This window comes from Eubalaena glacialis, chromosome 4 (genome assembly GCF_028564815.1).
Source record: "Eubalaena glacialis isolate mEubGla1 chromosome 4, mEubGla1.1.hap2.+ XY, whole genome shotgun sequence".
NCBI lineage: Eukaryota > Metazoa > Chordata > Mammalia > Artiodactyla > Balaenidae > Eubalaena > Eubalaena glacialis.
This window is the reverse complement of record NC_083719.1, coordinates 109,951,144-109,979,014: the sequence shown is the minus strand read 5'-3', so window position 1 is coordinate 109,979,014 and position 27,871 is coordinate 109,951,144. Positions and strand designations below refer to the sequence as shown.

Sequence of the window (27,871 nt, the reverse complement as noted above, 5' to 3'; positions counted from 1 at the left end):
GTTCTTTTGAACCTTGTTTTCTTCATGTAATAATTACCTTGGAGATCTTTATATACAGCTCTGTCTTACACTTTTAAAGGCTTACACAGTGTTCCACTGAATGAAGGTACTGCAATTCCTGCAAGTCTCTTATTGATGGGCATTTTAGTTGTTTTTATTTTTTCCCCTTAATACATTTAGTGCTGCAGCAAATATGCTTATATCTGATTATATTAAACCCAGATTTGTATCACAAGTCTGTCATGAATGAGCCCTGAAATGTTGGATCTGTAAATTTATTCAATTTACTTTTATGTCTTTATGCAGCTTCTAACTTAAATAATCAAAGATGGATTTTTTTGGTTCTGAAGAACGTAGGGGCAGGACAGGAATAAAGACGCAGATGTAGAGAATGGACTTGAGGACACGGGGAGGGGGAAGGATAAGCTGGGATGAAGTGAGAGAGTGGCATGGACATATATACACTATCAAATGTAAAATAGATAGCTAGTGGGAAGCAGCCACATAGCACAGGGAGATCAACTCAGTGCTTTGTGACCACCTAGAGGGATGGGATAGGGAGGGTGGGAGGGAGACGCAAGAGGGAAGAGATATGGGGATATATGTATATGTATAGCTGATTCACTTTGTTATAAAGCAGAAACTAACACACCATTGTAAAGCAATTATACTCCAATAAAGATGTTAAAAAAAAAAGATAGATTTTTAAAAATAGACTTACGTTTTAAGTGAAATAAGTCAGACAGAAAAAGGCAAATACTGTATGATATCATTTCTGGGTGGAATCTAAAAAATAATACAAATGAATCTATTTACAAAACAGAAACAGACTCACAGACATAGAAGAACAAACTTATGGTTACCAAAGGGGAAGGGTGGGGAGGATAAATTAGGAGTATGGAATTAACAGATACACACTACTGTAAAATAGATAAGCAACAAGGATTTACTGTATAGCACAGGGAGCTATATTCAATATCTTATAATAACCTATAATGGAAAATAATTTGAAAAAATATATAAATATTACTGAAAAAAACAAACAAGTTTTTAGAGCAATTTTAGGTCCCAGCAAAATTGAATGGAAGGTACAGAAATTTCCCATATATCCCCTGCTCCCCACACATGAAAGATGGATTTTAAAAGTTTCTGCCTAATGAATTGTGGTGAAGCTCTAGAACCACTGTGGCAGATTTTATATATCTTTAACAAGTAGCAGGACTATTAGAATTAATTATAAAGTATTACAATTAAAATAAAGTTATAGTTTTTATAACTAGGACAAGAAGGCATTGTACTTGGAAGAGATACTTCTAGTAACAGTGTCAGTAATTCACCAAATGTTTATTGAAATCTTGATCTGTGTGACAGTGTTTTAAGTGTTGAGATAAAACACTCTCCCTATACTAATCACAGAGATAGTCCTGTCTTATAGATGAGAAATCTGAGGACTAGAGAAGTTAAGACACTTTTCTAAGATCACAGTCAGTATGTGGCAGAGTTGGGATTTAAATCCAAGTTTGGCTGATTGAGAGCCCATTCTGTTTATGTCCTGTTGGGTGTGGAGAATGATTCTTGGTTTTAGCATATTGTCTGTTAGGATTTGGTTTAATAGCCCATTATATTAAGGCAATTCTGTTACTTACTGCATTTGTCACATCAGCATAATAAACAGATGCACCCTCTGTTTTTTCTGGAAGAATATGCTGATATATGTTAAAATGCAAAAACCCAGAGAAAGACAGTGTTTTTAAAGCAAGCTGAAATGTTTCTATTTCATGAACCAACCAAGTAATGTAACTTGATAGATGTATTGAAGTTTATAAATTCAAAGGTAGTATTTTGTGTTAGACTTGTCTATGTGAATTCAACGTAGAGTTCAGATTTGTGAACCAATTTTCATATTGACCTTTCTGGGTCCTGTGATCATTAGGGCCTGCTTTTTAGTTGTGTGTCATCTGGGTAGAACACAAGCTTGTGGCTTTTAAGAATGTGTGTGTGTGTGTACTTGTTTGAAATGACAGAGTTGGGACACAGGGAAGTTGAGAAAGGCGCTATTCTGTTTTCTTGTTTATTAGATGAACCTGAGTTCCTCAAAGATGGGGGTTGTTGAAGAGTTGGGTTCTAGCTATGGTTGCCTGAGTACTGTGCCTAGGACCTGCCCTTGTTGAGTTAAAGAACCCTTAAAACAAGTTGGCATTCCTAGTCTGTACCACTTGCCAGGACGGCACTTGGTTTATAGAATACTCAGGTTGATTTTCTTTAATCATATATTTTTAGTAGAAGAGATAAAAGAATTGAAAAGTAGTCAGTCATAATTTGTTTCTGTAAAAATCCCAGATTCTTCGGTGAAACAAAAGCACAGGATGTCACTTATGAAATGGTAGGACTGGATAGATGGACCTCTTGCAAAAAATAGATTTTGTTATTGGCAGTAGATTTCTTAAAAGCTCCCAGTGTCCCATGGTCCTGTTGCTAGGATTAAGCCTTTTTGCATTGCAGCATGGAGAGGCTTTTATTTGAGTTAAATTCAGGCTTCTTGGCATGTCACCTGACAGTCTTGTGGTTTCAGATGAATATGGTTCATTGCTATTATTAACCTGGGTTGGCATTTGTACATAACTGGAGTTTTTAGGGATTTTGAAAAGCAGAATTGCTTAAGAGAAATAGAGATGCTACTAACATACAGCTTAAGATTTTATTTTCAAATGTTGTTAATGTCAAAATCAGCCCAAATCTAGTTATAAATTTAGTAATGTAACCATTTTAATGCTGCGATTTTAGATAGACTTATTTTATGAATAATTGATTAAAATTATGGTTATAAATTTAATTAGAAGGGCTTGAGAATGTTTTGAGCAGGTGGTACTCATTATTTTAAAGTCTCTAATTTATAAATACTACATTTTAGTCCTTGGCGTTATGTGTCTTACTCTCTGTCATTTACTGCTCTTCTTTCTCATGTTTACGTAGGAACGCTCACTACAGCTATTTGAAGAGCAGTGTACTTTTGTTTATCTCATATACATATTTATAAATAAAATTTAAATTGAAAACTTGACATTGTATTAGTCAGCTTATTGATCATAATCCAGTTATTTTATAGTTGATGTTATTCTTTAATTTTACTGATATAGACCTGAATTTATCTGGTAGTATTTTTGATGCTCTTGTAAACATCTTAATTGTGTGTCCCCACACATTTATGACTAGAATTAAATGATTTGAATTAGTAGTGAATTTAGACTAAGGTACATTGATTTTATATTTTAAATAAATCCTACTATGAAAGTAGGATTAAAAATATTTAAAAATACTTTTTCAATATGTGTAACCCAGTTGAACAACATGGATACTGGCTCTCAATTGTGTTAGCTCGTTTTAACATTCTTCCAGTGTTTCACTGCAGTTTAAGTTCTCAGGTATGTAGAATTAATGTCAGAAAGTTAAAAACCACATAGGTCAGGTGTACTTCAGTTGGGCCTAGGTGTTGCTGAAAAATACTAAGTAAAATATGATAGCAGATATGATACATGGTATCCTCTCATGGTATGGAAATTTGCTGTTGCTGAGGTTCCATTTCACAAAGAATTCATGTTATAGATTGTCACTTTTTCTTCTCTGAAATACGTTATGTAAATTTTACTTTGTGCATATTATTTTATACATGTTAGATTATGGGATAAGTATAAATGGATTTGGGGATTTTACCTAATGCTGGTAATAATTTATATTTTTATCTTACGGTATTTTTTCACATGTATTACCTAATTTGATTAAATGAAGATAGTAATCCTATAGCCAAGTAGCTGACTATACTTGTCATAGAAATGTAAATGACAGTCATTAGGATTTCATTAATATTCTGGGTATAATTGAACTTAGTATGACTGAAAATAAACATATTAAAGATTAACTAGTCTTGGGACTTCCCTGGTGGTCCAGTGGTTAAGACTCCACGTTCCCAATATAGGGGGCCTGGGTTCGATCTCTGGTTGGGGAACTAAGAATCCCACATGCCACAACTAGAGAGCCCACGCACCGCAACTGCTGAGCCCACATGCTCTAGAGCCTGGGTGCCACAACTAGAGAAGCCCGCATGCCACAACTAGAGAAGCCCGCGCACTGCAATGAAGACCCAGTGCAGCCTAAATAAATAAATAAATACAAATTTAAAAAATAAAGATTAACTAGTTTTATTATAATATTTAGTTTACTAAAATGTAGTTGGAGAAGAATCATTAGATGTTAGCAGCCTATATGAAAATCATGATTTTTCTGAGAAGAAAAAGACCTAAATTGATCCTTGAATTCTTTGGAACTGAGATTAACAAATAAATCATGGGATTATTTTTCAGTCAGGTTAGAGGATTATGATTCCTTAGATAGAGAAATAATTACTCTACATAAAGTCTATAATGTAGGCTTCCAGCATTAAAATGGTATCTCCTGAAATAGTCACTCATTCACTCATTTGTTCAGTGAATTAATTGAAGTTCTGTTATATTGCTATCTCTCTCAGCTTCTCACTATTGATAGTGAGAAGATATTGAAACATGATAAGCCAAAACAAAATATAAACTAAAATGATTAACAAGTTGTTAATCTGGGGGGAATTTCCACTGTTTACAAAATCAGTTAAATTATATTGAAAACAAAATTGGTGCAATAACAGCACCTTGTCACTGGTGATCCTATCTACCTAAGAAAATTAATTATTTTAAGCACTTCTTTAGTTGTGTGATTCCTAGCAGAAATGCAGTAATACTCTGAATAGTGATCAATATTTTCCATTCTTTAAAAACTTTCTATAATGTAACGTTTACTTGTATTTTATGTCCTATAATTTTCTATATATGGTTCCTCTAATTTTGTATATATTCTGACATTAGGTCTTTCAACCCTTGAGTTGGGGTAGAATTATCATATTGGGTACTTAACTCTACAAAAACATTGAGTACTGTCTATAAACTGAGTAAGCAGTTGTCTGATGCATATGTAATTCACGTGTATATATGTTCTTTTATTAATACTATATTGAATTTGTAGTAGCTTTCAGTCATATTTTCTCAGTTACTGGATGCTAAAATTTTTTTAACATTAAAAAGGTGTCCTTTTACTAGAATGATTGGGAATTGCTGATATAGACCATATGTTCACAATGATTGTTTTTTTAAATGCACAGTAAATATATCAAAAGGAAAATAAGAAGTTCTCTTATCTGATACAGTTGGGACTTAGAGTTTAGTGGAAAAGTCAGTTGAAGTGAGGAATTTATTGTATACATTGTAACATTTTATTTTCAGCTTAAAGCATGTAAATATGCATTCGTTTGCCAGTCCTTTGCTGGTCAGTGTGTTTTACAGAGGGAATAGTGAATGTTATTTCTCCATCATGGGACCAAAAAATTAAAATGTTATCTAAAGTAAAAAAGCATTGTAAGACTTATATACTTTGCTTTCAGGAGATGTATTTAAACATTGGCTAGTTAGCAGCAGATTTTTCTAAAGCAAAATCTGTCTGCAGGTTTTAAAAAACTCAGATCACTTTCCCCATGTACAGAAAATGTTTCTCCAGTTGGCTCTGGTACTTTTGGCTCTGGTGCTTTGAGGTTCTGATGGTGACCAGTTCTTGGCATGTCGGTGTTAGGTTGGGAAAGCTTTTTGCTTGTCACTTGTAGCCTAATTTAGCATTCTTCCTTCTCTATCTCCCTCCAACCATTGTTTCCTTCCTTCCCCAGTAATTTATCCTTTATCAAATTCAAAATGTTTTCCAGTACTGAGGCAATTAATCTATCAATACATGCATAGCTTTTGAAACTGGGCTGCTCTCTCCATTTCTCGCAAGAGGACAGGTTGTTAATGTTTTCTCAGAGTTGGTCTGCATCATCTTGCATGTTTCCATTTCACTGAGACACCAGTGATGGATAAGGCTCAGGAGAGAACAACTAACATAGTGCCAGGTACATAGTAGGCACTGTACAAATAATTATTGAATGAATGAAGTTAAAATCCATAGGTGTGCTGAATATACTGTTTAGTAAGATTATTCAAGTCGAAGTGAAAATGTCTTATTTAGGTAATGTGTTGAGATACAAACTAGTGTTTAGTCTGGTGTTTCTCAGTCTTTTTTTTTTTTTACATTATCCTGCTAGAGAGCATTTTTTAGACATTTTTTCCCTTAATTGCCACCCTCTCCCCTTGAACTTTTAATACCACAGATATATTGTGTATTTTCTTACATATTATGGCCTTTTGGAGGGCCACACCCATTGTAACACCCAAGTTTGGTTTTGGTCTTCTTTCCCCCTTCTCCCCCCATTAACCAAATTTGCTTCTTTGGAAGCCATCTTGCTCTCATTGAGAATGCATGATTTAGCTTTAATTTCATAGCCAGTAACATGTATTATAGAAATTCATATGGTCTTCTGAGTTGCTCTGTCATTGTGTAAAGGGAGATGTCTATTCCAGCATGTTTATTTTTCATTAACATTCTTTGAAGTTGTCAGATAAAAGACATACAGAGCAGATAAGCTGACATAAATTATAAATAACATCTGTGTAGAGTCTTAAAATAATTTGTGGTTCATCACTGAACAGTTTTCTTACTAATGTTTAAATTAATATTATGCTGAGTACAATAGCTTAATACTGAGGATAGCTTTGCTGTAGTATATAGACAGTTTTTGTGAATGGTTATAGTGTGCTTACCACTGTTAATGATTAGGCTTAATTATGTCTTCAGTTAAATTCTGATAAAAAGAGGAAATGTGGGCTTCCCTGGTGGTGCAGTGGTTGAGAATCCGCCTGCCAATGCAGGGGACATGGGTTCGAGCCCTGGTCTGGGAAGATCCCACATGCCGCGGAGCAACTGGGCCTGTGAGCCACAACTACTGAGCCTGCGCGTCTGGAGCCTGTGCTCCGCAACAAGAGAGGCTGCGATAGTGAGAGGCCCGCGCACCACGATGAAGAGTGGCCCCCGCTTGCCACAACTAGAGAAAGCCCTTGCACAGAAACGAAGACCCAACACAGCCAAAAACAAACAAACAAACAAACAAATAAATAAATAAATAAATTTATTTTAAAAAGAGGAAATGCAATGAAGTGGAAAATATGGTGAATTAGATGTCAGAGTTTGGCTTCTAGTTAATAAAGGATCATTCTAAAGTCTTTGATTTTCCATGTCTTAGTTGTTGTAAATAGTGCTGCTATGAATATTGGGGTGCATGTATCTTTTTGAATTAGAGTTTTTGGGTTTTTTTTCCAGATATATACCCAGGAGAGTGGGATTGTTGGATTATATGGTGGCTCTATTTTTAGGCTTTTAAGGAACCTCCATAAATGTTTTCCATAGTGGCTGTACCAGTTGACATTGCCACCAACAGGGTAGGAGGGTTCCCTTTTCTGCACACCCTCTCCAGTGTTTATTTTTTGTAGACTTTTTGATGGTAGCCATTCTAACCTGTGTGAGGTGATACCTCATTGTTGTTTGATTTACATTTCTCTAATAATTAGTGAAGGTGAGCATCTTTTCATCTGTATGTCTTCTTTTTTTACATTTTCCCTGTAAATTTATTTAATTTAATTTTTATTTTTTTATTTTATTGGAGTATAGTTGATTTACAATGTTATATTAGTTTCAGGTGTACAGCAAAGTGATTCAGTTGTACATATACATGTATTCATTATTTTTCAGATTCTTTTCTCATATAGGTTATCACAGAATATTGAGTAGAGTTCCCTGTGCTATACAGTAGGTCCTTGTTGCTTATCTGTCTTGTATATAGTAGTGTGTGTATGTTAATCCCAAGCTCCTGATATTTCCCTCCCCCCCATGTTTCCCCTTTGGTAACCATAAGTTTGTTTTTGATATCTGTAAATTTGCTTCTATTTTGTGAATAAGTTCACTTGTATCATTTTTAAAAATCAGATTCCAACATATGAGTGATATCATATGTTATTTGTCTTTCTTTGTCTGACTTAGATCACTTAGTATGGTAATCTCTAGGTCCATCCATGTTGCTGCAATGTATGTCTTCCTTGAAGAAATGTCTATTTAGGTCTTCTGCCCATTTATTATTTATTTATTTTTATTATTGTTTTTATTTTTGGCTGAGTTGGTCATTCGTTGCTGCGCGCGGGCTTTCTCTAGTTGCGGTGAGCGGGGGCTACTCTTCGTTGCGGTGTGTGGGCTTCTCATTGCAGTGGCTTCTCTTGTTGCGGAGCATGGGCTCTAGGCGCACGGGCTTCAGTAGTTGTGGCACATGGGCTTAGTTGCTCTGTGGCATGTGGGATCTTCCAGGACCAGGGCTTGAACTCGTGTCCCTTGCATTGGCAGGCAGATTCTTAACCACTGCGCCACCAGGGAAGCCCAAAAAGCACACATTTTTTAAGTGTATAATTTGATTAATTTTGAAAAATGTGTACCTTTGTTTAACTAAAACCCCAGTAAATATATAGAACATTTCAGTCACTCCATTAAGTTCCTTCATATACCTTTCTAGTCCATTCCCTTCATACCCTGCCCCTGCCCAAGCACTGCTTTGGTTTCTATCACCATAGATTAGTTTTACCTGGTCTAGAACTACATATAAATAGAATTACCAATATGTATGCTTTTGTGTCTGGATTTTTTTCACTCAACATTCTTTCAGAATTCACCTATGTTATGACTAGTAGTTCATTCCTTGTTATTTCTGCGTAGTATTTCGATGTAGAATGCATCATAGCTTGTTTATCCATTCTCCCATTGATGGTCATTTGGGTGTTCCCAGGTTTTTGCTATTAGGAATAAAGCTGCAAGAAGCATTTTTATGAAAGTCTTTGAACATATATTTTCATTTCTACTGGATAAGTATCTATGAAAAGAATTGCTGGGTCATAGCTGCCAAATAATTTTCTAAAATGGTTGTACCCTTTTATACTCCTACTAACGATGTATAAGATTCCACATGCTTCATATTCTTACCAACAACTAATGTTATTAGTCTTTTGTGGAAGGGTTTTAATTTGCATTTATCTGATGATTAATACTGTTAGCATCTTCTCCATGTGCTTTGTTCCTTCACCATTTATATATCTCCTTATGTGAAATGCCCAAGCCTTTCACCCATTTTAAAATTGGGCGAATGGTTTGTCTTATTGCTTTGTAGGAGTTCTTTGTATAGGCTGTTTACAAGTCCTTCGTCATTTATGTACATTGCAAATATTTTCTTCCAGTTTATGACTTGCCTTTTAAAAAAATTTTGCCTTTTGATGTGCAAGTTTTAAATTTTAATGAAGTCCAATTTATCAATTTTTCTTTTATGCTTAATAACTTTTGTGTCTTTTTTAAGAACTCTTTGTACTCCATGATTGTATAGATACTCTGTGTTTCTTTCTAGAAGCTTTATAATTTAAGCTTTTACATATAATCTTATTTTGAGTTAACAGAGAATACTTTACAAATGCTTAGATAAGTTCAGGAGCAAAGCATTCTAACTTTGTTATTATTGTTGAGATAAATTTCACATACTGTAAAATTCACCTGTGTATAGTATACAGTTCAGTGGTTTTTTAGTATAGTCACAGAGTTATGCAGCCGTAACTGCTATCTAATTCCAGAACATTTCATCATCCCACATGCTTATGAAGTAAGTCAGACAGAGAAGGACAAATATTGTATGATATCACTTATATGTGTAAATAAAACATACTAGTGAATATAACAAAAAGAAACAGACTCACAGATACAGAGAACAAACTAGTGGTTACCAGTGGGGAAAGGGGAGAATTTCCAAGAAATCTTACGTTTCCTAGTCAACATATTTTCTTTTGCCACAGAGACTGCTCACTTTTTACTCTCTACTGTCCCCTCATTTTACAACCTATCCTTTATTTTCCTTCACCTACTTCACAAAGAATATAGGACTCTTAGACATGAGTCCCCTCATCCTTACCTTCGTATCTATAAATCTTTCTGTATCCATGTCCATCTTTGCTTCCTTTCTGTCCTAGCAAAGGGGTTATCATTTCTTCTGAGGTTAACCCTTTCATCTGTACTCTGTATCCTATCCTCATCCACTTCCTTAGACGCCTTACTTTGTCAGCCACCATCTCCCTTCCACCTCACATTCTTTGTCATCAATATGTAAACATGTTCAGATGTGTCCTTTTTAATAGCAAAATAGCTGTCACTCTATTTCATGATTCCTTTTCTTTTTCTCTTTCCTTGACATTTGTCTTAAACTCACTATTTACTCTCATTTAGTCCTCAATTCTCTGCAGTTTGACCCCTGTACTCTATCCTTAGAACTGTCCTTGTCATGGTCACCAGTGACTTCTTTGTTTCTAAAGCTAGTGGATGCTTTTTAGTAGCAATTGTGGTATTTCTTCTTCCTCTCTAAAGTCCTCCTCTTTCTTGGTTTCTTTGAGACCAGCTTCCTGATTTTAATTCCATATCAGTCTGTCCTTTTATAGTTTCCTTTGCATAACATCAAAGCACAGTTTAGTAAAAGCTGTTCAGGGGGTTGCAAATCATTGTGGTCTAAGGATGAATCTCTGGTTTAGCTTGAATGTCTAGGATAAGTCTTTCATCAATTCATAGACATTTGCTAAGGATTAAATACAGGAAAACTAAAATTGTATTTGCTGTCAAGATTTGGGATGAAGATGTGTTATGTTGCCAGTTATGGATTTTTTAACATGCATCGATAGGGTTAGGGTTAACGTTCTCTTAAGGAAATGAAGGAACGCAATCAAAAGCTGTGACCGATGAATTGTGAGGAATTGACCATTCAGCCTAACAACAGACAGCTCCTGGAACGACAGTGCTCTTCTTTCTTGGCAACTGTCCTACATGTTGTAGTGCCTTCAGTTCACCAGATTAGTATCTCCATCATACAATTCATTGTTTTCTCTCTTTCCCTCTCCTCCTCATCTCACTCACTCCATTAGTCTTTTTAATTGTGAAATATAATGTACACAAAACAAATGCAGTGGACTTTCTTTTTTTTCCCTTTGGGTACTGTATCTGTGTAAACATTATCAAGTCAAAAAATAGAACATCCTCAGTGCCCCAGTCCTCCTGGTATAACCCCCACCACCCTCACCTAACTCCCAGATATAGCCACTCTCCAAACTTTTGAAGCCATCATTTCCTTTGTTTTGCTTATAGTTTTAAAAACTAAATATTCATCCCTTGATAAAACTTTACCTGATTTAAATCTTCCTATAAATGGCAAAATACAGTAACTATGTTTATGGGTGTCATTGTGTGTCATTGTCTAATTTCTTTTGTTCACAGTCCATTTATGTTTTTGCCTGTAGCTGAAGTTCATTCATTATGTTCGTTGTGTGGTGTTTCATAGTATGAATATTTACCCATTTGGTTGGTAAGTGTATGAATAGTGTCCAGTTTTCAGCTATTATGAACAGTGCTGCTGTGAACATTCTTGTATAATGGCATACTTTTCTGGAATGGAATTGCTGGGTCAACTTCATTTTTACTAGATTTGTCTAATTAGTGTACATATTTAAAAAACTATTCTCTAAAGAGATTATACCATTTTCACTCACACCAACTATATATGAGTATTTCTACCCCATTTTGTTGTTCATCACTTTTTTACTTGTTTTTGTTTTATAAGGAATTAGCTACTGTTATTTAAACTGAAAACTGTTTCTGTTTTTTCATTTTGATATTAAAGTAACAAAAGTATTTAAAAATCTGGGTTAGCCTTATGCCATCTGAGTCCATGCCAGGAAATTAATATGTATTTTCATTATATTAAATGTACTTACATATTTTTATTGTTAGCTATTTTTAGATTCATGTGAGATGACTATATTTCATATACACTGAGTGATACTTGCCACAGATTTTATTCTTTCTTTTTAATCTAAAATGTCATAGCTGTGTAAATTTTCAGCCCTAAACTAAATGGTGAAACTAAATGGTGGTATTTTATATAAAGTTCTTCTGTGTTATCTTGAGCAGTAGTACAACTTTGGGTTTCATTATATAGGTTTTATTTCTAAGAGTTTATGTGGAATATTTATTAAAGTAATTCTAATGAATCTTTATTTTTCTTTAAAGTTGGCCTTTGCCAGAGTTTGATCCAAGCCAAATTCGACTAATTGTATATCAAGACTGTGAAAGACGAGGGAGAAATGTCTTGTTTGACTCCAGTGTTAAGAGAAAAAATGAGGACATATCAGTATCGGTGAGCATCATTATTGATTTGGTTGAAATTTAATGTCAGATATTTTAATTCAAGAAGGAATGAGTAAGATTTCAGTTATGGTACTTTTATTTGTCAGTACAAAACATTTTTACCATGTTATTAAAATTTAAATCACTGATTTTGAGAATTTTTAAAGGAAAAAACATTTGCCTTATTTGCATTGGTCTAGTACCAGAGAAAATTTTAGTTTAACATGTATTTACTTATATACTTGTATTATGAGATGTGGCTAGAGCTACAGGGTTTGTTAAAGTGGATCTGGTACAAATCTCTCATCTTATGATTGTGGAAAGTGTGACCTAGAGAGGTGAAATTATTTGTCTGAAGGTACAAAGCAAGTTAAATCTGTAGCCCTTAGTTCATCGTATTTTCCCATACTATACAGCAGTAGCAAGAACATCTATTCTGTTGACTTTGAACATCATATTTTGAAATATTTTATGACTAGTTTAGCAGTAACAAATGGCCATTCACTTGGTCATCCAAGAAAACCCAAGTGATTGCTGTTGTTTTGCTGCTGCTGCTTCTATTAAACTTTCAGATGTAAAGACTCTCCATCGCCTGGATCTATAATCTGGAAATGGAAGCCTGGAATTGTGTTTTCTCTCCTTCCCTAAACTGACAGTTTTCACTAACATTTCAGTAAACAACTAGAATTGACTTTTAATAGACAAAAAGTTATTTTTTAATAGACAAACTATTTATTTTTCGAGACTTGGGAGTTTGTACTTGAGATTTTGTGTTCTTAGAAAAATTTGATACATTGGATGTGGTCTGTTGTCTTACTTATAATGGCATCCTCATCATCTACTTAGGTGGCATATAATAAGCACTTGCCTAATTTTTGAGTTATTTTGATTGTCAGGTTTTATGATGTTCTTCTGATTAGTAACACATTTCTTAATTTTCTGGAGATTGTGCTTTGTTTAGATTTCTTAGCCATTCTCTGGACACGTTTTTCAATCTGACAAGAAAAAAAAATTGCAAAATTTTCTTAAAGTATTGTTTGGTTGTGCAAATGACTAAGTATCTACAGAGCACTAGGCTCTTGGAGATTTAGCAGTCTCTACCCTCTTGGTGCTTGCAATTAGACATTCTTAGGGAGGTGAACATTGAACAAACAAATAAATAATTCCAAATTGTGATTGGGTACCGTGAAAGAAACACACAGAATTCTTATGAGATTCCACAGGAAGGAACCCATTTTTTATCAGTTTGGTTGTAGGGGTATTAGGAAAGTCTCACTGAGGAAGTGACATTCAACCTGAGATCTCAAGAAATTGAAGGCATGGTATAGGGGATGAGTATTCCTTTAAGCAGGACCAGCAAATGCAGTCTACAGGGTGACTTAGGAGCTTAGTGAATTAAAGGATCTAAAAGAAGGCCAGTTTGGCTGGAAGGATAGTAAAGTAGTATGTAAAGTAGCTAGAGATGAAATTGGAGAGAGATGGAACAGGAGCCAGAATATTCAGGGCCTCATAGGTCTCTGGGTTAGAAGTGTAGACTATATTCTAAATGTAGTGGGAAGCCATTGAAGGGATGTGGTTTATGTTTCAAAAAATCACTTGGGTAGAGAGTCCAGAAATAAACTCACACATACGTGGTCAGTTAACTTACAACAAAGGAGCCAAGGAATATGTAATGGGATAGGACAGTCTCTTCAATAAATGATGTTGGAAAAACTGGACAGCCACATGCAAAAGAATGAAACTAGACCGCTCTTTAACACCATACACAAAAACTGACTCAAAATGGATTAAAGACTTGAACATAAGACCTGAAACCATAAAGCTCCTAGAATAAAACATAGGCAGTAAACTACTTGACACTGGTCTTTGCAATGATTTTCTTGGATGTGAGACCAGAAGCAAAGGCAACAAAATAAAAAATTAACAAGTGAGACTACATCAAACTAAAACAGTTCTGCACAGCAAGGGAAACCATCAACAAAATGAAAAGGCAGCCTACCAAGTTGAGAAAATATTTGTAAATCATGTATTGGGTAAGGGGTTAATATCTGAAATATATGAAGAACTCATACAACTCAATAGCAAAAAACAAACAATCTAATTGAAAAGTGGGCAGAAGATCTGAATGGACAGTTTCCAAAGAAGACATACAGTTGGCCAACAGGTACATGAAGAGGTGCTCAGCATCACTAATCATCAGGGAAATGCAAATAAGAACTGCAATTATGTATCACCTTACAGTTGTTAGAATGGCTATTACCAAAAAGACAAGAAATGACGAATGTTGGTAAGGGTGTGGAGAAAAGAGAACCCTTGTGCACTATCTGTGGGAATGTAATTGATGTAGCCACAATGGAGAACAGTATGGAGAGTCCTCAAAAAATTGAAAATAGAATTGCGATATGATCCAGCAGCTCCACTACTGGGTATTTATCCGGAGAAAATAAAAACACTAACTTGAAAAGATCTATGCACTCCAGTGTTCACTGCAGCATTATTTATAATAGCCAAGACATGGATGCAACCTAAGTGCCCATTGATGAATGAATGGATAAAAAAAAAAATACATATAATTCAGCCATAAAAAAGGAGACCTTGCTGTTTTTGACAACATGGATAGACCTTGAGGGCATTATGCTAAGTGAAATGAGTCAGACACAGAAAGACAAATACTGTATGATCTCACTTATACGTGGAATCTAAAAAAAACTGAACTCGTAGATACAGAGAACAGATAGGTGGTTGCCAGAGGCAGGTGTGGGGAGTGGGGAAAATGGGTGAAGGGGGTAAAAAGTACAGGTTTCCATACAGGTTTCCAGTTATAAAATAAATAAGTCATGGGAATGTAATGTACATGTGGTCACTATAATTAATAATACTGTATTGTATATTTGAAAGTTGCTAAAAGAGTAGATCTTAAAAGATCTCATAACAAGGAAAAAGTTTTTTTGTAACTATGCATAGTGATGGATGTTAAGTAGACATTATGAAGATCATTTCATAATATATATTACAAATACTGCATCATTATGTCATATATCTGAAATGAATATAATGCTGTTGTCACTTATGTGTCAGTTTTTAAAAAATAGTGAAAAAATCACCTTGTTACTTAGAGAATGGTTGGATGTGGGGGGATGAGGGAGAAGGAAGCGTTTGGTGAATTCAATGTTTTGGTTTGAATAGCTGAGTGGTGAGATGCCTAAGAGTCATAGAATTGTAGATGGTCAAGCAGACAGTTGAAATCTAAGGCTAGCTGCAAATGTGATAAGCATGTTTTTTTTTGTATTTAGACTGCTAATAGCGCAGCAGAACTTGGCTAAGACTGACAGGTTGACAATCAATACTCTCTTGATTATTTCTTTAGCAAATATTTATTGAAGTTTTTTTGTGTGCTTGATGATGTTCCATTGAATTGCAGCATATAACTTCTCCTTTACTATTTCTCTTGATGCTATTCATTGTGTTTCTTTAGCATTCTTCCCTTTTGTCTTAAACAGCCTTGTGAGTCTCGTGTCATGCTGTTTCTTGAACCCTTTCTGCCCACCTTTTCTGAAATGATGCTTCATTAGTCTCATTAGTCTTCTCTCCATCTGATATCTCCTTCTTCCCTCTGTTAGCTTTTTTTCTTTGCCTGCAAATCTTCACAAAGCCTCTTTACCCAACACCAACAAAATAATTATCCTTTTACTTTCTCCTTTATTTATATGCCCTTCTGTCTTTTTCTGTCTCTGTCTTTTTTGTCCTTCTCAGTCTTCCTTCTCAGTGTTTGTTGGTGTCTCTTAGTCTCTCTGCCTCACTCTCTCTCCAGCTCTCCTCAGTGTCTCAGCTCAATCTCTCCTTTGTATCTCTTAGTCTCTTCTCTGTGTCTCTTAGCCTCTCAGTAGTAATCTGTCTACCAGCTCTAAGCTCATACCATCCACTCATTCCTCAGTCTTCTGAAATTTTCCTGTAAGCCTGCTTCTTCTTTTTCAAACTTTCCTCTAGACTCATCAGTGACTAGAAATCAAACAGCCTTGAATATTTCCAGGCTCAGTTGTTTTATATATAGTCATATTACGTGCTATCTTCCTAGATGAAGATTTATCTTCTTTCACGGTTTATTGTATCACAACTTTATGAATCCTTTCTGATTCCTCTTTTCTGCTACATCAGAATTCTCATAGTCCTTTGTTTATAGTCTTTCATAGACCTTCTATATCATAGCTGTATTTCTCATAGTCCTTTGTTTATAGTCTTTCATAGACTTCTATATTGGAGCTGTATTTGTGTGTTTATTTGTTATTAAATTGCAAAAAAAAGTAAAAAATTTGTCTGTTATTCACCTTTGTTTCCTAAACGGCACACTGCCTCACACATGGTAAATACTCCGGACATATTTTGATCAGCTTTAATTAAAAGTTAGGAAGTTTATTATCAAAATCCTGTAAATACTTTAATGAAGATTTTATGTGTTCCTTTTGAACACTACAGAACACATGGTTTTTTCCCAAATTGTGAGCTGTTGGAATCATTAAGTGATTTTTTTCATCTACTTTACTGTACTTATACCCTTGGAACATCAAATCATGTCAGTTCTATATAGGCAAAGAGGGACTGTGTGATGTAAATGATCATTTTAAACTTCCTACACAATATTTTGGGTCCATACATAATGATGAGATAGTTTAGGCATTAGCAGTTTCCTGAATATTGTCTTACAATGCTGAAATAAAATTATATTAATCAATGTATAGCTTTCTCAGAACATTTATTTTCCAACTCTGTTATACTCTGTGAAAAATGACTCTTGAACATTCAGTGATTTTAATCAAGAAACTTCTCTCTTTTGTAAAAGTTTATTTTTATTTTTTTACTTTTGATCCTCAGAGCTTATTCATCATCTAGTTGAAATGTAAAAATTATTGAGATGTGGTTTCTTTGAACACTGATATAGCCAAATGGATCAAGTGTGATTTGATCATATGATACTATCTTTATCTTGCACATTGTTTCTGTGTTAACAATAATCCATTAACAATAATCCAGCGCGTGTGTTCCGAGTGAAGTTACATCGTCACTCACATGTTTCAGCCTTCATTGGTTATATACAAGAATAAAGTTGTACATCAGCAGATTCAAATAACTTTGGAAAGGTGAATATAAATTTTAATGTGTTAGAGTTTTGTACTCTCAGAAGCATTGTACAAGTGCCAGTAGTTGATTCATAATTGTGATATCAGATTTGGAACATAGGATTTGGTTAGGTAATTGAATCTATATAAAAGTTAATATACAGAAATCAGTAAACTCAGTATATACAAATAACTTCCAATTGGAAGTATGAAGGAAGCTAAGGCTCCATTTAAAATAGCAATTTTGTGGGATAGGGAGGGTGGGAGAGAGACGCAAGAGGGAGGCGATATGGGGATATATGTATATGTATAGCTGATTCACTATGTTATAAAGCAGAAACTAACACACCATTGTAAAGCAATTATACTCCAATAAAGATGTTAAAAAAAAAAAAAAAGAAAGAGCATGGGGGCTTCTAAGTAAAAAAGGACAAGTGCTTTAAGCATTTGGGAACTCAATAAAATTAATTTTTTTTTAGCACCTTAAAAAAATAAATAAAATAGCAATTAAAAAAAATGCCTTTTCATAAACTTAACAAAATCTATATGTTTAGAACTTTAAAAATCTCCTGAGGTACATAAAAGCTTACTTGAGCAAATGAAAAGGCAAGATATATTTTTGGGTAATACTCAGTGTCATAAAGTTGTCCATTCTCTGTAAGTTGCTTTGTAAAATAATGCTATCTCCATAAAAATGCCAACCTTATTGTTATTATTATTATTATTATTTTTGGTGGGTGGTGGTATCTGGAATTAGATAGCAGATTCTAAAGTTCAAATGGAAAGAAATTAGCAATAATAGGTTGGAAAACTGAAAAAGAAAGAGTAGTGAGGTTGAGTAAGTTCTACCAGATTTGAAAAATATACTCTAAAGTCTCAATAATTAAAAGACTATATTATTGGAACATAAATAGATCAATAGACTAATGGAATGAAATAGAGGATCAGAAGTAGATCTAAATACATACAGGAATTTAATATATGATAAAGGCATCATCTTAAATCAGTAGGGTAAAGATTAATAAATGGTATTGAGATAATTAGCCAATTATAAGAAAGATAAACTTAGATTCATATCTCAAGTATATCAAACATTTAAATGTAAAAAAAATAAAACTATGACATTACAAAAAGATAACATGAGTTCCTATGTATATGTGGAGTGGAAAACACCTTTTAGCTATTGCTCAAAATGCAGAAGCCATAAAGTTAAACGACTTACACATTTGACAACCAAATAAAAAAAGAAACGGAAATAACTTGGATGGTGAGCAAAACAAAGCAAAAGCAAACAAACAAAAAAGAAAAAAACTGCCATGAAGAAAATTAGAAGATAAATGATACCCTGGGAAAACATTTTTATAGGATATAAAACCAGCTGGTAATCTTTCTATATAAAGAATTCCTAGAAATCAAGACAGGAGAACCATTCAGTAGAAAATTAGGTGAAGGATAAGACCAGGGAGTTCACATACGGATGGCCATTACACATTTAATAAGATTCTTCCTCTCATTCATAATAAGGAAATGAAAATTAAAACTATGTTGTGATTTTAGTTCTTTCCTTTTAGATTGGCAAAAACCCAAATGTTGCATGACAGTACTTTGCTGTTAAAGTGAGGGAGTGAAATGACATCCTTGGAGGGGTAGTCTGGCAGTATCTACCAAAATTATATGTATTTATGTTTTGACCCAGCAGTTCCACTGGCAGGGTTATTAACAGATGACTGGTTAAATAAGCTATAGTATATTCACACACTGGAATACTGTGTAGCTGTATTTTTTTTAAAAAAAGAATGAGGAAGATTTCTAAAGATAGATGAAAAGATTCTCTATGATACTAGTGGAAAATAAAGCAACGGCAGAACTGAATCGCTTTTTCTGTAAGAGAAAAGGAAAAGGAATATGCTTATATTTGAAAACAGAAATACTGGAAGGATAATAGTAAACCAATAAAAATGATTTTACTTATTGGCAATGTGTGGAGTGGGGAAAAGGGTAGTTAAAGAGTGGGATCTAGATTTCTTTGTGTCGATGAAAATTCAATTAACAATTAAGCTAAGAAGAAATAAAGATAATTTTATTTGAGCCAAATTGAGGATTGTAACGTGAGAGACAGATTTTCAGAAGCTCTGAGAATTATTCCACTGGTCAGGAGTTAGAGAGGCGTACGTTTTTGAGAGAAAGAATCATGTATCATATTGACAAGTTAAAATTATAAATAAAGTTCATCAGAGTTTTTTTAGTCAGGTATGCACATACAGAATGAGCCTTTAGTCAGTGTGACCCCCTGTACAGGATGGGAACGGAATATTAATTTTAAAAATTACAATGCTGGCATTAGAAGAAAGAGACTGTTTTTCTCAAAGTTGATTACATCCTCCTACCTTGAGGGGATCTGGTTAATGTATAATGCAGACGCACATTGAACATTGGGAAAGGCATGTTATGTGCATTTCAATTCTGACTTAGTTTGATTGTCCTGTTGTAGAGATTTTAGATCTATAAGACATTGTGCATAGAAGTGTACATAAAAGCTGTGAGACACACACACACACACACACACACACACACACACACACACACACACACACACACACACCTTTCTCTGTACAGTGTCTTTTCTCTTTCCCATTCTTAAGTTACGGCTGTTTTGAAACCAAGCAGCAACAACTTTGTTGGAAGATGGTCTAGTGAGGGGACATGGCACAGTAAACACTGGCCTTCTAGGAGCAGAAATTATGCTTCAGTCCTGGAATTGATACATGTTTGTCCCTTTCTTCCCTCTAGCAAATTGCTTCTTGTTTCAGAGATCGGACATATATAGTTACCTCAGCCTGGAATGTCTTTCTAGCCCTCCCATTCTTCTTCTTACAGTGAACTTAACTTCTATGCTTTTTTGTAGTCCCAGTTTAAATATCATTTCTGATCTGCCTAGACTAAGTTAAGTTCTTTCTTGGACAGTTCACATAAACATCATTGCTCCTTAATCTCTTCATCTGTAAAATGGGGATAATAATAGTACTTACTTCATAGAGTTGTTGTGAGGAATAAAAGAGTAAATATATGTAAAACAGAAGAGTACCTGACCAGATACTAGGTGCTATGTGAGTTAACTGTTGCTATCATTATTACTTTTATTAGACATATTTGAAATAATGTATGTAATTATACTAATTTGTCTATTTGTTAAATATCTCCTTCTCCTGTTAGATTGTTAGTTCCATGAGGAAAAGAACTGTTTTATTCACTTCTTTTCCCTAGTGCTTGGTACACATAGTACTCAGTTACTTTTGTTGACTGATAAATGGTGGTTTGCAATAGTAGATAAGTCAGGCCAGCTGGGTTTTAAAGAATGAACATACTGGTAACTGTGGTAAAGCATTGCAATGTTTTTAGGAGTATCAGAGAACTTGGTGGATTGCAACTTTGGTAGTTGTGAGCAGTGAAAGCTCTAGAACCTGTTTGGGAGAGAGAGGAGAACAAGAGGAATAAAGCAAAAAAATTTTTTTTATTAATTAATTTTTATTGGCATATAGTTGCTTTACAATGTTGTGTTAGCTTCTACTGCACAGCAAAATGAATCAGCCATGCATATACATATATCCCCTCCCTTTTGGTTTTCCCTCCCATTTAGGATACCACAGTGCATTAAGTAGAGTTCCCTGTGCTATACAGTATGTTCCCATCAGCTGTCTATTTTATACATAGTATCAATAGTGCAATAGTGTATATGTGTCAATCCCAGTCTCCCAATTCCTCCCACCCCACCCCTTTCCCCCTTGGTATCCATACATCCATACATTTGTTCTCTATGTCTGTGTCTCTATTTCTAAAGCAAAAAATTGAAATACATTCTTCTTCCGTGCTAGACAATACAGCCTTCTGGTCCTAAGCTCAGCTATTATTAAAAATGTAACTGTCCAATACATGGATGCATTCTCATTTCAAAAGATTAAACTTACATATATATGAACGTACATTGAAATATGTCTCATTTGCATTTCTCTTCCGATTCCTGCATCTCCCGTTTTTTTCCATTAAAATATGTTACTTACATTAGCTTGTAATGGGTATATTGTTATATTTAAATCAATTTATAAATATTTTAAAATTCCTCAATTTTAATTTCTAATATGGGAAAATATTGATACATATATCACACATAAACAAAATGCCTTTGGGATCCTAAATAATTTTTAAGAGCATGAATAGGTTTTTGAGATCAAATAATTTGAAAACTGCTGCAGTATATAATTAAGTCCTAACAATGAACATTGTGTAGACCATTGTAATATAGAAAAATTCCCATGATTTAATAATTTTGGTGAGAAAAGTACAGTTAAAAAATGCCACAAATATTATTATAGTTATGAGACAAAGAATAGAAAACAGTACTGGAGAAAATAAAGTAAAATGCAGATAGTCATTATATTAAGGTTATGTTATTTTGAATTATTTCATCCTTGGTTTTTCCAAAGGTTTTTATGCTATAATTTATATATGGTGGAAAATCTGTTAAAATATGAATGGGAATAATGTCTCCATTTCAGAAGCTCTGTAGTGATGCTCAAGTTAAAGTCTTTGGGAAATGCTGCCAACTGAAACCTGGAGGAGACAGTTCTTCCTCTTTAGATAGTTCCATGACTTCATCTTCTGATGTAAAAGACCAGTGTCCTAAGTACCAGGTAAGATCACTGATGTCTTTTATTCATTCACAAGTATTTTTGAGTACCTACAATGTGTTGTATACCATCCTAGGGACTGAGGATGTAACAGGGACTAGTGCTTACCCTCCTGGAGCTTACAGTATAGCTGGGGAGACAGATAATTAAATAGGTAAGTTTATGAACTTTGATAAATCTTAGGATAGGGGAAGCATAGAGAGCTTTGGGCACAGGTAGCAGGGGCATTTTCTCCTTTTTATTTCCATTTCATATTTTTTAGGCTACCAGAATAATTTCTTATTTTATATACTTTTTAATTATTGAAATATGAAGATAAATATAATACAGGTCAGCTGTAGTATGAAATTAAAATATGGCTGAAGTATATGTTATCAGAAATGTACATTTTCATGTTTCAAAATTAATGTGGCTGTTCTTTTAAAATACGGAATTAACCAATCATTTGACTAAATAGGAACTTCTCGATAAACTTGTTACATTGTTATATTTTACATAGGATCAGTACTTGGTTTCAAATAAGCAAATGTCATGTAATGTGAATTTATTTGTGTCATTCAAGCTTGCATGAATGAATCACAGGTATTTTACATTTAGCAGTACCAAAATAGAATCCTGGACCTTTAAATTATTTATAATTATGTAATTGTGTTTGGATAGAAACTAACCCTTATACCATATCAACATGACAGTATATGTGGAAGAGCTTCGAAGTTATAAAAGTCCAGATGTTAGGACTACCTACATAGTATGTAGTCCTAATATCTACATAGTTCTGCCTGCCCTCCTCTATTCCTCTTCCATCTTAAGCATGTTACCCTAACGAGTTCCTAATAGTGCTGTGCTATGTAGGATCATTATACTTATGCCAATTTACAAGTTTTCCAATTTGATCAACTGTACAAACTTGCCTTTCTTCCTAATGTTATGCAGTTAAATAGTATTAGCAAATGGATCCAGACTGTAGAAACCCTGAAGCAGTGAGTGATTATAATTCTCATTTTGCATCAAAAATCCCTAGAGTTTTTTTTAAGTACAGGTTCCCAGGTTATATGTCTAGATATTCTGGTAGTAGGTTCATTATGGTCTTGGAAATCTGCTTTTTTAGCAAGAAGACATTGAATTATTACAGCATATAGTTCACTACACTTGATAAAGTGTTATTTCAGGTAACTAGAACATTATTTTTGATTTACGGGATATTACAGATTATTGCTTTCAGCAATGAGTACTTACAAAGAATTGAACTTTTAAATAAGAGCCTTTTTAAAAAAGCATTAAAGATAATAGCATTTTCTTAATTATATTCTTCATTATAGATTATGTCACATTAAAATATATAACATGTCAATGACATTCATGATAACTATTTGGTATGTATTAGAGCAGGCAGAGAGAACCTTTAATAGCAAAGTATGTGGTTTCATAAAATTTATACACCAATTTATTTTTACTGTATTTTGCCTTCTGAGAATTCTTTTCTAATTATAATATTAAAATGTTTAAATGACTTGATATTTAAATTTGTGTAGCTTGTTTAATATAAGAAATATTATTTTTAGTCAAAATAAGAATGGAGTTAGATGCATTGTAACAAAAATGAGCTTGTAAGAGAAGGTTCTCATTTCTGTCATTATCCAGAAGCAGTTTAGGTTGCCAATTAAGATTGGTATTGTTGATCTTAAAAGAAAAATAAACTACTTTATCATTTAGAAAATTATTCTACTCTGTTTCTAAAATGTTCGTAATACCTAGACTTCTGGAAGTAAAAATTTTGTCTTAACTAAATCCCAAGAATAAATGAGTTGCTTCTTGTAGTAACCTAGGTATATCAGAAGTGATTTTTTCTTAAAAAATAACTTTGTGCCTTTATTAAAACAAAATTAAGACTATAGCACTGAGAAAGAAAAAACAATATGTCAATGTATTAAAAAACTAATATGAACATAGTATGTATAATGAAATGGATTGCTATTTGAAGATGTTCTTTTTAAGGAAGGTGACAAAATGTAAATATATAGATTTTTTTTAACCCAAGGCAGGTAGTAAACAAGCAAAGGAGTAAAAGAGAATCACATTATAAAAAGAAAAATAGTATGTAGATGTATTCCCTGGCTTTCACTTGTAAAATGGGGGTCCTCATCACTTTATTGTTATCTTCAGAAGAATCTTTTAAGTATTTTTGAAAACTCCTAATTCTTGATTTCCCATGGTAGAATGGCATAGTGAAATTTGCATAATCCTCATTTACTATCTTAGATAGTTTTTTGGTCATCTTTCTCATCAGTTTTATTATGTTAATTGTATTGGTTAGGAATTGCATTGGGATATCCTATGAAACAGTGGCTTAAACAAATTAGGGATTGGTTTCTTCACATGACAAGTCTGGAGAGAGGCCATCTAGGCACGATAATGTATGGGCTTCAAGATGGCCTCAGAGACCAAGGCTTCCTTATCTTTCTACTTAGCCAGAGTTACTGTGTACATACTTGTTGCCTTGTCGTCCTCTTATGGTGTCTTCATCTTCAGTGATTTCCATTTATATTCCATTGACCAGGACTGTGTTGAATGCATGTAAATGGATAGTTCTGAAAGCTACCACTCCAACCACTGGTTTAACTCTTTGAATATAGAGACCAACTCGAAATCCCCTATCTGCAAGGGAGGCTCTGAAATGCAGTTTTTTTCATTTGGGCACATTGCTTCCTTGAAACAAATTAGACTTCAAAAAATAAGGAATAAGATATTTGGTGGTTAACTAGTTATATTTGCCACAGTATATAAATAGTAACCAAATGGATGAGTCAACTTTTAGATTTTTTTGACTCCTATGAGGACAATTAAAGAATAATGGAAAAGAATAACTTTTTAAATCAGAATTCTTTAGAAACAAGACATTCTAATGCTTAAGTCTTTTTTAAAAAAATGCAAAATATGTCCAAGTTACCCCTTTTGCGAATGCTTCTTTTTGCACAATAGGAGTGGTAAAATCTGTTCAGCATGTTCAGTGAATTCTACTTCTTGTTATCTGTCCTGGAGAAGCATTGCATATGCATAAGATGTGGCTAAGAATGTTTATTTGAGTGTTATTTGTAATAGCAAAAAACAGGAAGTAACTTAAATGCCTGTCAGTAAGGGGAACAGGCTTGATAAACTGATATTTTCATATAGGAGAATACTATGCAGCTCTTAAAAGGAATCTATGTATAACAATATGCTTAGATCTATAAGGCATTGTGAAATGAAGAAAATCAAGCTGCAGAACAGTGTATACAATGTAAAATCATTTAAAAAAACATTATGTAGAATACAGCAAAGGAATTTTTAATAAAAATCAGTTTTTGAAATAGGTTTTAAATTCTGCAATTTTATTAATGTTGTGCTTACTGTTTAGGGTTCTCGATGCTCTTCTGATGCCAATATGCTTGGAGAGATGATGTTTGGCTCAGTAGCAATGAGCTACAAAGGCTCCACCTTAAAGATTCATCAGATCCGGTGAGGGATTTTCTGATTTTTCTTAATGAATCCATTTTAGAATGTTTAATTTTTTAAAGATGGGAGAATTTCATATAGTCTTCACTCAGATTGAGCATGTCAGATACTAAGTTTATGATGTTTTATGGGTTTAATGCTACATCGTGGCTGTTGTAACTATGCTGTGACATCTCTATGACTTAAACATTTTTATTTGTAATAAATTGGAAAGGTCCTTGTGTTTCAGTTTCGATCTCTCTCTGTCCCTCTCTTTTGCTTCCTAGTTCCCCTCCACAGCTTATGCTCAGCAAAGTTTTTACTGCACGGACTGGCAGCAGCATCTGTGGAAGTCTCAATACGTAAGTAGTTATGGATGAAGGGAGAAATTAATTCTTTAAGATTTGCAAAGGATGAAAACTAATAAGCTGCTTTCAGGATTGCAGCATAAATTCAGATTTTATTCCATCCCTTAAGTTTGAAAGTTTATGGAGGCCAGATTTTTTCCCCCAGCTTTGTTGAGATATGATTGACATACGCCATTATGTAAGTTTGAAGTATATGGCGTGTTGATTTGATACATTTATATATTGCAAAGTGATTACCACCATAGCCTTAGCTGCTACCATCCTGTCACATAATTACCATTTCTTTTTTGTGGTGAGAATATTTAAGATTTACTCTGTTAGCAACTTTCAAGATATAATGCAGTATTATTAGCTATAATTAGCTTGCTGTATATTAGACACCCAGAACTTGTTAATCTTATAACTAGAAGTTTGTACCCTTTGACCATTTTATCCCCATTTCCCCTACTCCCAGTCCCTGGTAACCATCACTCTGCTCTCTGCATCTCTGAGTTTGGCTTTTTAATTTTTTTTAAATTAAATTAAAAAAATTTTTTAATTTATTTATTTTTTGGCTGTGCTTCGCGGCTTGCAGGATCTTAGTTTGCCAATCAGGGATTGAACCCGTGCCCCCTGCGGTGGAAGCACAGAGTCCTAACCACTGGACCGCCAGGGAATTGGCTTTTTTAGATTCCACATATAAGTGATAGCGTACAGCATTTGCCTTTCTCGGTCTGACTTACTTCACTTAGAATAATGCCCTGAAGGACCAAAGTTGTTGCAAATGGCAGGACTTCCTCTTTTTTTCTTTTCATGGCTGAATAATATCCACTGTCTATATATATACATGACAGTCTTTTTTTATCCATTCATCTGTTGACAGACACTTGGGTGTGGCTGTATTCCAGTAAAACTTTATTTAGAGAAACAGGCAGCAGACTTAATTTCACCCTCAGGGTGTAGTTTGCCAACCCCTGATTTAAATGATTAGTTGGTTTATAGTACTAATAGGGAAACTTAAAACTTAAAAAAAAATAATGTTTTACACTTAAAATTTGAGGTATACAAAGAATTGCCATTAAGAGCATAAAACGAATTTGGAATTTATTTTTTTCTCCTCCCACTTAGGCTGCAAGACAGTCTTGAATTCATCAATCAGGACAACAGTACATTAAAGGCTGATAATAACACAGTTATTAATGGACTACTTGGAAATATAGGTAAAACGGTTTTATACGTTTTAAAAATGTTCTTAATAGTGTAGATAATAATGTTCTTAATAATGTTAGAAGAACAAAGAATTTTGAATACTAGAAGTGGAAAAGGGATTTAAATCGCAAGTATGTGTAATATTTGTATTATTTGAAAAATGTAGTTTTCATATATTTGAACATAATGTTTATTTTGTACCTGAAAAAAGAGAACTGCTGAAGAAATACCTAATTTGTTTTTTGGTTTTAATTTCGATGCATCTTTGAAAAGTACTTTTGTTGATGTAAAAAGCCCTTACTAGCTCTCTTGAATATTTCAGCTGAGGGAGACAGGTATTATACTTTCTCCCTTTTCTTTTCCCTAACCATAGAGTAATTTTAAAATGGTGCTTGTTTTTTTGACCTGTAATTCAGATGAGCAGATTTTCAAATTTGATGTTTCTTAAGAGATTTATTAAAATAGCAGCTTATTTAGTAATTTGGTTAGTTTATTGTTTGTTATTTAAGTTCAACATTTCAAAGTGACAAACTATTTCTAAAATTTCTGGTCCTTTGTTTTATCTTAGAAAGATCAAATAAATTACTGCTGACCATATTTCCAGTGCATAATGAACTGTAGTGTATTAGAGAGTGGACAGCAGTTAGAATAGGATGAATGTATGCTAACACATATATATGGAATCTTAAAAAAAAAAAAAAAAAAAGAATTTGGTTCTGAAGAACCTAGGGGCAGGACAGGAATAAAGACACAGATGTAGAGAATGGACTTGAGGATGCGGGGAGGGGGATGGGTAAACTGGGACGAAGTGAGAGAGTGGCATGGACATATATACATCACCAAATGTAAAATA

The 27,871-nt window shown here is 33.9% G+C and overlaps 1 protein-coding gene across 3 annotated transcripts in view; it reads left to right on the top strand.

Annotated features, from left to right (window-relative positions):
* Positions 1-27,871, top strand: part of FNIP1 (folliculin interacting protein 1) — a 121,862-nt gene that overhangs the window by 35,391 nt on the left and 58,600 nt on the right. For all 3 annotated transcript variants that reach the window (XM_061189565.1, XM_061189566.1, XM_061189564.1), the window contains exons 2-6: positions 12,076-12,202; positions 21,860-21,994; positions 25,386-25,486; positions 25,750-25,824; positions 26,938-27,029. In XM_061189565.1, coding sequence (XP_061045548.1) covers positions 12,076-12,202; positions 21,860-21,994; positions 25,386-25,486; positions 25,750-25,824; positions 26,938-27,029 — 530 coding nt within the window. The remainder of the gene's footprint in view (positions 1-12,075; positions 12,203-21,859; positions 21,995-25,385; positions 25,487-25,749; positions 25,825-26,937; positions 27,030-27,871) is intronic.